General features: G+C 40.0%; 1 protein-coding gene across 1 annotated transcript in view; it reads left to right on the forward strand.

The window, feature by feature from the left end:
* Positions 1-12,989, forward strand: part of LOC140201205 (apoptosis-stimulating of p53 protein 2-like) — a 98,747-nt gene that overhangs the window by 75,249 nt on the left and 10,509 nt on the right. The window contains exons 12-15 of the mRNA XM_072264931.1: positions 1,001-1,445; positions 6,762-7,579; positions 8,490-8,627; positions 9,692-9,825. Coding sequence (XP_072121032.1) covers positions 1,001-1,445; positions 6,762-7,579; positions 8,490-8,627; positions 9,692-9,825 — 1,535 coding nt within the window. The remainder of the gene's footprint in view (positions 1-1,000; positions 1,446-6,761; positions 7,580-8,489; positions 8,628-9,691; positions 9,826-12,989) is intronic.

Here is a 12,989-nt window from a genome sequence, read left to right on the forward strand (position 1 = left end):
AGCAAAGACACAGACTTGCAGTACCCCAAAGACTACTCGTTCACCTGGTATTCGACATACCACAGGCCCTCTTTCTCCCTAATAAGGGAGAAAGAGATGTCTCTGTTTTACAGCGAGAGGGGAGACATAACCAACAACTCGCTGATTTACGGTTAGAAGTTCATTGCGTCACTTTTTCTGAGCTCTGTGCCCAAAGATCTCAGATCACAGCCAGAGATCTTCAGACTCCCACGATACACTGATCTCTGCCAGGACACCGACCTCCGATGCGCCCATCTCCAGAGCCACGAGATCTTGGACCTCCGAAGTCGTGCTAATCTCTTAGGCCACATCCTTGGCATGTCAAATAACAGCCAGTCATGAAATCCCGAGAACTAGTCCCATTTCCACAAAGAACCGAAGTCAGTGTGTAACTCGAGGTCAGGGTCTTCAAAAGAACCCTGAAAGGAAAAATAGAGGTATTAAAGATGGAAATAGAGCTGTTTCCGAAGATGCAAGCAAAGGAGTCGCCATTTAGCGCCATCATAACTAAGCTCCACCCTCTTATCTCACATTGGTGAGTATGGATGGGGATTAAGGATGAACAGTATTTGGCATTGACTGACCAAGCTGGGGTTTAGGTGGGATGGTAGATTGGAATCAAGCAGGGAAGATAATAAGATCTCCATATCCAAAGGTGACAAAAGCTTGTCCTAGGATTCCAATAGTAGAGGGATTATGCCACTCTTCTGGTCATAACTCTATTTTTGTAAATTTAATGATGCAAATGAAAGTTGTGGTTAAGAAGAACTGCCAAATTGTTAGTTATCTGCATCAAACTGAGAGTGACCATGTGGAAGATGCAGTTTGTTTGTCAAGAGGAGAATTTTGTATGCAGCACAGTGGTTGATTCGTTAAGGACAAGATTATTTCAGAATAAAAGTTCCTGATGAATAAAAATCATAACTGTATAAAGTTATATTTTCATCTAACATGGTTTTATTTCAATCTTAACTTTCAGACTGGTAACAGGAATGTGGTTAAAGTACCGCCACCTGTTCCTACCAAACCTAAACAGATTTCCTTGCCCTTTTTTGGATCATCTGGTTTAGCTACTGCAGCAGAGAGTAAAACTGAATACAACTCACAAAAGTTTCCTGGGACTGCAGGTACTATGGCCAACAAACTTAAGCCAGCCCAAACCACAGGACCACAACAAATGCAACATTGTGCTTCAAATGCACAACTTCAGCCATCTACAGAGGCACCTCCTGCAGCTACAGTTAGGCCTTTTACCCCACAGCCATCTAAAGAACCTCCATCCCAGCCCCTGAGAAAACCAGAGACTGTGGCTGCCAGCTCTATCTATACAATGTACACTCAGCAACAAGCACCAGGCAAAAACTTCCAGCAGGCCGTTCAGAATGCCCTGACCAAAGCGCAAACACGGCCACAGTTCACAAGTGGTAAGTAATATTCATTTAACATGATTATTTAACTGCTTTAGTGGAGAAGTTTGTTGTTTACTCTTCCCAGTTTAATTGCTTATGTAATTCGTGGTGATCAAAGAAATAATCCTCCGCTTTCCTTATTCCAAAATAGTTTAATTTGGATTTCATGGCATGTTATTTTCTAAGCCTCCCTTTTATTCTTCAAGTGCTGGGACATTTTGTCACCCAGCTTATGGCTTCCGCTTCAAACACCTCTGTTGCAGAACTTCTGTCAAACTTTTTAATGTTAAAATGAAGTTTATTGTCATATTCACAAGTACATGTATGCACAGGTGCAATGAAAAACTTACTTGCAGCAGTATTACAAGCACATAACATCGCATGAGCACCAGTCATAAGAAAAATTAAATATAAATTGTACATAAATTTTACAAGAAGAAACATAACTTGAAAAAACAGGATGATCAGAGAGGTCACAGTGTTGCTAATTTGTAGTGGTGATTAGGGTTTTGCTGATTGGTTCAAGAAATAGAATTGGTTTATTAATGTCAAATGTATTGAGGTGCAGTGGATAAAACTTGTCTGACATATAATCAAATCATTGCACAGTGTATTGAGGTAGTACAAGGTAAAACAGTAACAATACAAAATTAGGTGTAATAACTACAGAGAAAGTGCAATGCAAGTAAACAATAAGATGCAAGTTTCCAACAAGGTAGAATGTGAGGTCAGTAGTCTTAGAACAGTGGGATAGAAGCTATCCTTGAAGTTGGTACGTGCTTTCAGGCATTTGTATCTTCTCCCCGATAGAGGAAAGAAGAAAGAATGCCCAGGTTCAGTTGGATCGTTGATCATGCTGGCTGCTTTACTGAGACTGCAGAAAGTATATTCATGGAAGTGCAGCTGGTTTCTGTGATGTGCTGAGCTGTGTCCACGGTTCTCTGTGGTTTCTTGTGCTCATGGGCAGAACAATTGCCATACCAAGTTGTTAAGCATGCTGATGGGATTTTTGTCTATAGTGCATCAATGGTGAACAAGTTAGTGAGGGTTGATGTAGACGCGCCAAATTTCTTTAACCTCATGAGGAAGTGGAGGGGTTGATGAGCTTTGTTTTCTGTGGTTGGATCAGGACAGGCTTTGGTAATGTTAACTCCTAGGAATCTGACGCTCTTAACCTCAGTACTGTTGAAATAGACAGGATCATGTACATCACCCCCTCCTTCCCTTTCTTAAAGTCAGTGACCAGCTTTTTTGTTTATGAGGGAAAGGTTGTTGTCATGTCACTATCATGGTAGCTGTTCTTGGACCTGGTGTGAGGGACTTCAACCTTTTATACCTTATGCCCAATGGTAGTAGTGAAAAAATGGCATTGCCCAGATGGTGATCTCTGATGGATGTTACCTTCTTGAGACCGTACTTTCTGTGTAGATACTATTGATGAAGGGGAGAGATGTGCCTTCAAAATGTTCAGCTTCTTGCATTCCTGTGTATTCGAATTTCCATACCAGGCTATGATATAATCAGTCAGGATACTTTTCAGCAGTACATCTGCAGAAGTTTCTTCGAGTGTTCAGTGACAAGCTGAATCTCCTTGCTCTACTAAGACGTAAAGACGCAAATATACTTCTGATTGCATCAATGTGCTGGGCCCAGAACAGCTTATCAGATTGTTAGCACCTTGGATTTAAAGCTGCTGACACTCTCTACTGCCTATTCCCCCATTGTAGATAGGTAAATGTTCATCCTTCCCCTTCCTAAGATCAACAATCAGCTTTTTAGCGTTGCTGACTTTGAGCAGTAGGTTGTCACCACACCACATGACCAAGTCTTGCTCTGATGACATCATCATGTGTGATTCATCTAATAGTGTTGTCAGCAAATTTGTATGTCACTGGACCTGTGCTTAGCCATTGTGCTATATATGGGGGCCAGAGCAGGAAGCTAAGCACACAGCCTTGAGGTGCATCTGTATTGACGATCAGTGAGAAGGAAACGTAGTTGCCCATCCTTACAGATTGAAGTTGCTGAAGTCGAATAACCAGACGCAGAGGGAGGTACAGAGGCCCAGGTTTTGAAGTTTGATGATGAATTTGGATGGCATGATTGTGTTATAGACAAAGGTGTAGTCGATGTACAGCAGCCTGATGTATGAGTTCTTATTGTCCATCTGATCCAGAGCAGAGTGAAGGGCCGGCAAAATCTCATCTGCCTTTGACCTGTTGTGGCAATAGGCAAACTGGGATGGCCCACGCCAGCAATTCTACCGATGTCTGTAAGGAGTTTGTAAATTCTGCCTGTGGCCGTGTGGGTTTCCTCTGGGTGCTCTGCTTTCTCCCCAAATTCCAAAGACATGCAGGTTGAGTTAATTGGTCACATGGATGTAACTGAGCAGTGTGGGCTTTTGGGCCAGAAGGGCCTGTTACCAAACTATATCTGTAAGTAAATAAATGCATTAGGCTAGAATTGATTTATGCCACAAGCAATGCCACAAATGAAGTACCTCATTTGTGCAGTTGACATCCAGTTAATTGTGAGCACAGTACATTTTCCATTCTTTTCACTTTGATCTCTCCACAGTTTGTTGAAATGATCATACATAACATATCATGGAGATAATGATGCCATGAAAATAGCCATCAAATCACCCTGGGAGCATCAACTGCCATTGATTCCTTAGGAGAGTCTCTGTTATGACACACTGCGTATTTGGAATGTGTTGAGGTTTTTTTTAAAGTCAGTACTAGAAGGACTGTTCTTTGGTCTTGGCTGTGAACTATGTATTTAGCATTGATATAATTGCTCTTCCTGATTGCTTTATTGGCCTGAAGCCGGGCTTGGACTTATCGTTTACCTACACTGCGTATTTTTGGTACCTTTTATCCAACATTGCTACTGCTTTACCCTATTGGAGCTCAATACACTGTGTACTTGATCTGTATAAACAATATGCAAGACAAGCTTTTCAGTGTATCTTGGTACAGTAACAAACCAATTCCATTATTTCTTATTACTGCCATCAGGGAAGAGGTACAAGAGCATGAAGACACACACTCAACGTTTTAGGAAAAGCTTCTTCCCCTGTGCAGTCAGATTTCTAAATTGTCTTTTGAACTCATGAGCATTACCTCATATTCCTCTTTTGCACTATTTATTTATTTTGTAATTTAAAAAAAAATCTTGCACTTTACTGCTGCCACAAAGCAACGCATTTCATGACACGTTAGTGATAACAAACCTGGTTCTGATTCTGAAGGTTATTTACTTTTCATCCATCACCCATGATGTATTCCACCTTGAACAAGATTTTGCTGCCTGTATTCTGTATGGCATTATCACTTAACCTGCAACATTTCTGTTTTCACTGATCCAGGATTCTGTCTGTCACTAAAGCAATCTTTCCACATCATGCTCTGCCCTGCCTCTAAATATTTCTAGACTTGTACAGGCATGTAACAAATGGGTTTCATTCTTAGAGACATCTAAAAGTTGATTTTGTCTGTGTGTTGGAAAATACACAAAGATCACTACATGGTTACCATACCACCACAGAATTGCAATGAATACACTAAGAGCACATAGGACTAATAAAGGAAAGATAATTATGAAAAGGAGAGGGAAAGGGATAAAACTAATTCTGCTGTTCATAGGAATGAAGCTACATGCATAACTCAAACTCCTGAATTAAATAATATTATGAGACTCTTTCATATGTAGAGGTGTCCGTAAGTTCATAACCTGCAAACTGCCTGTCTGTCCTTTCACTATTCAGCCCTCTGACTCATTCATTCCACAGATAATGCAAAGCTTCAAACATCAGCCTTTGTTTTAAATGCAAATCCTCACAGGTGCCAAGAATCTGAAAAATGATGCAAGTAACAATAATGTATTTGCCAAACATTTTTTTGCTTCTAGCTTTGCTGTGGAATGTAATTATTATCATAGCAATGTATTTATATTTGTGCTTTTTTACAATCTAAATGCAATATGAGAGGATCTGTGCCTGTTGAATAAAATTAAAAAGTTTTGCCTTCCTCCTGCTAAATATTTTAAGGTAATTAGCTATGTTTACCTCAGGGCTTTTTTGCGAAAGTTCTGTAGTCGTATGAAATAGTTATTTAACTCTTAGGTACTCTGAAGTGAAAATGTATTCTGCAAAAAATCTTGGCCTTAATTGAAATAGTCTGACTTCAATTTTGTCTCATAGCAATTAGGAAATGTAGCTGAATCACAGTTTTCTTTGGGGAAACATATGATAGTGCAGTTGCTGGAATCTGGAGCAACACAGAGGCACTAGAGGAACTCAGCAGGACAGGCAGCATCTATGGAGAAAAATTGACAGTTTGACATTTTAGGTTGAAACCCTTCATCTAGACCCAAATAAAGGGACTTGACCCAAAATGATGTCTAATCATTTCCCTCCATAGATGCTGCCTAACCTACTGAGTTCTTCCAGCACCTTTTGTTTTGCTGTACATTGGGGAAAGTTTTGATAACTTATTTGCTACATCAAAGGAACTAAGTGACCAATCTGGTGGTTCTGTAGTTTCAGAACCTCTGTCATTAGATTTTGCTTCATTTTATCTCAGCTTGGTCTCAAATTCAACAATAATCCCAGGTTTATTGTTCATAAAGAAGGCTTGCTTTATTTGCATTTATTTTCCTGTTACTTTGTTTTGCCCGACGCCAGCCCCCTAGGTCTGAGTCGAAGTAGTAGTTGTTTTAAAATTTGCAATAAACCATGTTGCTCATCAGTGGATGCCACACCCCTCCCCAACATGTTTTATCCCTACCAGAGCATTCAATCCATCTGTCTCCAATTTCCTCATTCTAGTTTAATTGAAACATAGATTTGTATATCAGATGTAATTTGCACATGCAAAGGTTACTTTTCACTTAAGCCCATCTCATCATTGATTCCAGGTCAGCCTGAGCAAGCTTTCTTGTATGAGCAATGTGATAGCTTGTTTCCTTTTGGAGGAAAAAATGAATCTTGTCAGTGGTTGTTCAAGCCAAGTTTTTGTTATAAACAGTGTTTGTCTGCTTCTGTTTATTTCCACATCCATATAATGTTACAGTATTGCAGTTTTAGTCTGCATCGGTAAAGACTAAAGGAAAGGTATTGATTTGGGTGTAAACTGAAAGATGACCAAAATCCTCAGTAAAATGCTGGTCCTGCTGTTTAGTACTTAAACTGATTTCATAGTTTAAATTTAAGGACGAAAATGCATCCGAAATTAGTCTTACAATGAATATATTCATATACAAATATTTTTTCATGTTGACCTGAACTGTATCTTATCTCTGAATCCTGCATTATTTTATTAATTGCAGTATATGGCAAACCGGTGGTTTCTGCATCTTCACAGAATTATATAAACAATCAGTCTCAAGCTGACCAGGAAATCAATACTCTGTATTTAAAGAGTCAAGACAAACCAGATTGCCCTGAATCGGAGACTGATAATGCTACATCTCTTGGAGACCACTCGGAGACTGAGCGCATTCCTCGTCCGCTGAGCCCCACGAAGCTTCTTCCTTTTATGTATAATCCATATCGAAATCAGAGTGATGCTGATTTGGAGGCATTAAGGAAAAAACTGTCCAATGCACCTAGGCCACTGAAGAAGCGTAGCTCAATTACTGAGCCTGAAGGACCAAATGGACCCAATATTCAAAAGCTGCTCTATCAGCGTACCACACTGGCTGCAATGGAAACAGCTAGTCCAATGCCATTCTATCAACCAAAGCAACCTGCTTTTTCATCAGCTGAAGAGAATACCATAACTGAAAGCAGAGATGTCAGTGCTAAAGTGGAAGATGAGACTACAGCATCAACAGTAGAAATTCCAGATCAAACAGAACCAGGTGTCAAAAAGGATACCGAGGTATCAGGTGCTGAAGAACTTGTGAAAACTTCCCCAGGAAGCTCAGCTCCTTTTCTGGAAGGACAGCTCGTAGTTCCTACTCTTTTACCTGCTGTGGAAGAGCAACCGAATCAGGAGAGCCCACTTTCACCGCAGGAATTAGCAGAAGAATATCCTCCTTACCCACCACCTCCTTATCCTGTTGCTGGTAATCATGACGCTGTTGGTGATGATAGCTATAATATGCGTCCACCTGAGATTACTGGACATACAGTCCTGCCACCTGTGAGTAGTATTTACTGCAGAAACCCTACTGGAATATTGGACTCATTAATCACTTCTGGGTATATAGAATAGATATATGCTGGATGTACAGTTTGTAAAATTTATTTCCACCATACTCAATTTAAATTTTATTAAATTTAAATAATTTGCCTAATTACCCCCAAATACTGTTTATTTCTCAAAAGTATGCTCAACAATTGAAAAATGTTTACCTATCTAGTAGCCAAATACTATATAATTTAAATTTTTTTACTATATAATTTAACTGTATTTGGAGGTTAAATGTTAAACTCAGAACTCTACTCTCCTGTCTGGGCACGTGGCCAAGTGATTAGGCATTCAACTAGCGATCTGAAGGTCGTGAGTTCAAGCCCCAGCCAAGGCAGCGTGTTGTGTCTTTGAACAAGGCACTTAATCGCACAGTGCTCTGCGACGACACTGGTGCCAAGCTGTATAGGTCCTGATGCCCTTCCCTTGGACAACATCAGCGTCATGGTGAGGGGAGACTTGCAGCATGGGCAACTGCTGGTCTTCCATACAACCTTGCCCAGGCCTGCGCCCTGGAGAGTGAAGACTTTCCAGGCACAGATCCGTGGTCTCGCAAGACTCTCCTGTATCCCTTGCCTTTCCCATATGCTTCAGGAGGGGAATTTTTGCATAAGTGTTAACAGTTGTAAGAACTTTTGCAAAACTTCCTTTTTTCTTTGGATATTGAGGCTGATTGTATAGCTCTGCCTCAGGTGTCCTACCAAATGCCAAGAATCAAATCTGGCATCTCCCTAACTTGTATTGTTTAATTGGTCAAATGTAAATCTCTCCAAAGAATCTGGTACATTGGCTCCTGAGTGATCTTTTTAGTAAGTGTTACTAGATATTGCTTTTACTATCTATATAAATTTTGTTGCTTCAGGGAAAAAGAACAAATCTGAAAAAGGTGGGATCAGAGCGTATAGGTCATGGTATGAGAGTGAAGTTCAATCCTCTAGCCTTACTGCTTGATTCTTCTCTGGAAGGTGAATTTGATTTAGTCCAGCGTATCATCTATGAGGTATGTTAAATCCATTGGTATACCTTAATGTCCAGCATTCATAAGCTTCTTCTGCATCAGTGTGCAGTTTTAGTGACCTTACTGGAGAGTTTTTTATATAACTTGTGCATCCCAATACTTGTTATCTGTAAACCTGTACCTGTTTTTTCATTTCTATGCCAGATACTATGCCTCCATTTGTTACTTGTGAATATATCTGCATCATTTGGCTGATCAAGGAGCACTGATTGTAATTCATTCCAAAAGAAAAGTGAACCAAATAATTGCATTTTTTCTTTCTATTGTGTGTTCCTTTTCCTGAAATAGTTTTCTAATGTGAATTCTGTAGTAAACTTAAACAGGAAATTAAATGTTATAAAATGAGTGACCCATTGTCCTGAATTGAAGACACATTTGCATTTGTATTGATTACATCCAGGTTGTATTTTTTTTAACTATTGACAGTACACTTAATTTTTTTCCAAAAGTTTCAAGCTTGCAGGTTCCTAATTGACATGAAAGTTTTCCAGAATATCATACTTCCAGTAACCATGAATTCTGATGCAATAGCTTGTTCATTTGTACTAAGAAAGTTTCAGGAAAAAAAATGGTTTGTTCTATTGTTCTACTCACTGGAATTTAGAAGGATTGGGGTGGGGTGGGATCTCATTGAAACCTTTCGAATGTTGAAAGGACTAGATAAAGTAGATGTGGAAAGGATGTTTCCCATGGTTGGAGAGTCTAGCACAAGAGGGCACAGTCTCAGGATAGAGGGGCGCCTTTTCAAAACAGTTGTGGAGAAATTTCTTTAGTCAAAGGTGGTGAATTTGTGGAATTTTTTGCCACATGCAGCTGTGAAAGCCAGGTCATTGGGTGTATTTAAGGCAGGGATAGATAAGTTTTTGATTGGACATGGCATCAAAAGTTGTGGGGAGAGGCCAGGAACTGGGGTTGAGGAGGAGTAGAAAAAAGGGACCAGCCATGATTGAATGGTGGAGCAGACTCGATGGGCCAAATGGCCTAATCCTGCTCCTATGTCTTATGGTCTTATGGTTTTATATTGTAATTTGTTATCGTTTTTGCAGGTGGAAGATCCCAGCCAACCAAATGATGAAGGAATAACCGCACTACATAATGCTGTGTGTGCAGGCCATACAGAAATTGTGAAGTTCTTAGTACAGTTTGGAGTAAATGTTAATGCAGCAGATAGTGATGGATGGTAAGTTATAGAATAATGTTGTTTCTGGTCTACTTTGTAACATTCTTGGTGCAATCTAAATGCCAACTTTATGGAAAATGACGTTGCAAATAGTTTCACAGCATATAAGAGAATTAAAACAAAAACAAACCTGTAATCTTAATTTTATTTCCAGTGTATTTAAACTGATTAATATAGTTGCATTGTCTTCTTGAAATATTTGCATTGACACAAGAAATTCCAGTTGAATTCAAGCAAACTACTGAAATAATGACAGATTGGCTATTCACTGCAAGCATTTCAGAGCTGTCTTCAGGTATTTTAACATAATTGTTCATCTCATGATTGAGACCGGTACAAGAATCAGATTGCAGTCTTGTTTGTCAAATACACTAAAACTCAGTTGTATTTTAATACTGTGAGAATAATTACAATTTACATACATCAGTTTTATTATAGGTCACTTTGCGTAGTAATTTTCATATTTTGGAGGAAATACATTTAATCTAACAGCTACTGTGTTAAAGTGCAACTTAACAGAATAATGTTCATATTCATGAACTTTTTAATATAGAGTAGAATTCAAATCTTGTGCTGCTTCTTCTTAGCCCATCACCCCTACTGGGGCATAGGTTGCAGACAACAACTCGCCAGAGTTCCTCTGTCCATGATTACATGCAGGAATTACGAATGAAAATTTGTCATTACCTATTTTGCTTTTTTTCCCTCATGGAAAAAATCCATTCCATATTATCCCTATACCAGATGCGTTTCTTCTGGTTTGTAGCTTTATTGCCAGGTGGGCTTTGCATGGGTGATTTTTTTTTCGTCTTGATAGGTAGTTCCTCAGGATCAAGGATGATTTGCTTCCAGTCCAGTTTTATGGTTACTTGGGTGTCTAATGAGGTCACTGTAGGAACCACATTATTCCACACATAGTGGATGACAGAGCAGGTGGATGGTTGTGTGGTAGTACGCTTCTGCTTTCATAAGGCCTCTGTGAGCTTCTGATGCTTAACCTAAAACTTAATGCTGCTTCTCCACTTTGAACAGTCAAGGTCCAAAGTTCCCAGGAGTCATTAGAAATTTTGCATTTTTGCAAAGAGTCTTTGAACCCATCCTTGAATCATTTCTTCTGTGCACTTGCTAATCTCTTCCCAAGACATAGTTAGGAATAAAGTGTCAGTATCAGGAGTCTGGTGCCAGGCATGCAAACGTCACAGTAAATTCAGTTAGGACTTCACTGTGACATTTACTGGAAATCTGGGCCTAGGAGTGACCTCTGCCATTGGTTTGCATATCCTTCCATCAAGTTTGGAGGATTCTGCAGAGGCCACATTGGTGGTATTTTTCCAGTGCTATATGATGCTGTACATAGATAATCTAGGTCAAGGTCCAGATGGACAACAATCACTGATACCCAAAAGCTTGATTTTTCTGTCAATTTTAGACTCTCTTCAAATACCCCTTCCAACTGACCAAACTTGGTGTCTTCAATGTGTCAGCAATGGTGAATTTCATCTTTGATTTTGCCTCCATTGAGAGGTTTTCCAGGGTTGTAAATATGGACCTTCATTGTTGAAGGGAGGTGTGTAAGATCCTTCCTGACAACATTTCATTCAATGCTTGGTTATATGATGCTACTCCACCTGGTGGTACAGTTGAAAACTGGGACAAATTTGCTATTGAAAGCAGAATAGTTTGAATAACACAAGGCTGAGAGTTTGTTGCCTTTTGTATAGGAATACAACATTCCCCTGTTAATGAAATGCTTCCAGCTGATGATATTCAAATTTTACTGCTGTGCTTAACTTCATAGTGTTACAAATTTCTGCAGTATATTTGTATTTTGACCAAGTTTGTTAATAATACCCAAATATTTATCAAATACTCAAATAAAATGAAAGCGAGGGATCCCATATTCTTGCCTGACAACATTAATCTGATGGCATGAGTTTTGACTTGTGTTTGGATTGCTAGTTTCCTTGTATCTGTTACAGAAAGACTAATGGTTTCCATCAATGATTTGACTGGGCAAGTTTTTGTGGAAATGTGAGGTGAGGGCCTCCATCAGTCAGAGATGACCATGAATATTGCATCCTGACTGCATGGGCAGTACGCTATGGAGAGCAAGCTGGTGCCCATGTAGCAAACTCCTCCTCTCCATGCATCTGATGAACCCAAAGTAACGACAGAGACCAATATAGTTTGGTACCAGCGGCGTTGCAGGAGTCAGGATTGAACTCAATGTAGGCCTTCCTTAGGGACTCCAGCACTGGATTTTTCCCTCTGGGTTTACTTCTGAAGCCCTCCCCATGAGTGGGTATAGAAGTGTAACCCTTGGGTTCTGTCGGCTGTGTAAGTCTAGGGAAGACCATCTCTGGTCCCACCGAATGTAAGGCGTGAAACCTCCTGTTTGGGTGGATGCTGCTTGATGAGTTATCCTGGTACAAATCAGTACCGCGAAATAACAGATAGTACACCATATGCAATTGAATGATTTAGCTTTATAATTCTTAATTTGACTAAAGGGTTAGTAAAGTAAAACAAAAAGAAAAAGGCCCATTTTAATGAAACATTTTTATGTGCACAAGTTGGAGCTCAGGGTTTCCCTTCTCCTGGCCCTCCATCAATTTCCCCGAGCTTCGTCGACTCCCAGCCCCACTCCAAGTCCACTCCTTTCTGATGTCTATGACCTCTCTTTTCAGGCATCTTCTCTCTCCATCTTCTGCCGAACAAAAGCCCCAGATCACCTCGGTGTCAGGCACACAGCCAGAAAAAACACTCCCCTCACTGGACGGCTCACATTCCAAATCTCTAACCATGAACCAAGCACTGCTGCTACAGAAAGACCATTACATTAGCAGTGCTTCTAAAGACCATAACATTAGCAGTGAAACCTTTCCCAGGGCGTTACAGCGGCAAGACAGCGAAGGTTTGAGATGTGAGCTTTCCTTCTAGATGAACTGACAACCCCATCTCCCCAAAGTGACTGGTTTTAAGGCATCAGTAACCTGCCTTTATCCCTTCTTTTGTTAGTAGAAACGGTTTTGCTGGACTCTGTAGCTAAGCCACACGTGAAGGCCAGGAGCTGGACTTGTTTGTCAAAAGCTATTTGAGGTGCATGTCATTGGGAGCATTTAATAAGTAGTGGGAGCTTGTCCCCATCACCACCCTTGGCTATA

The sequence above is a fragment of the Mobula birostris genome, chromosome 8, assembly GCF_030028105.1.
Source record: "Mobula birostris isolate sMobBir1 chromosome 8, sMobBir1.hap1, whole genome shotgun sequence".
NCBI classification, from domain to species: domain Eukaryota; kingdom Metazoa; phylum Chordata; class Chondrichthyes; order Myliobatiformes; family Myliobatidae; genus Mobula; species Mobula birostris.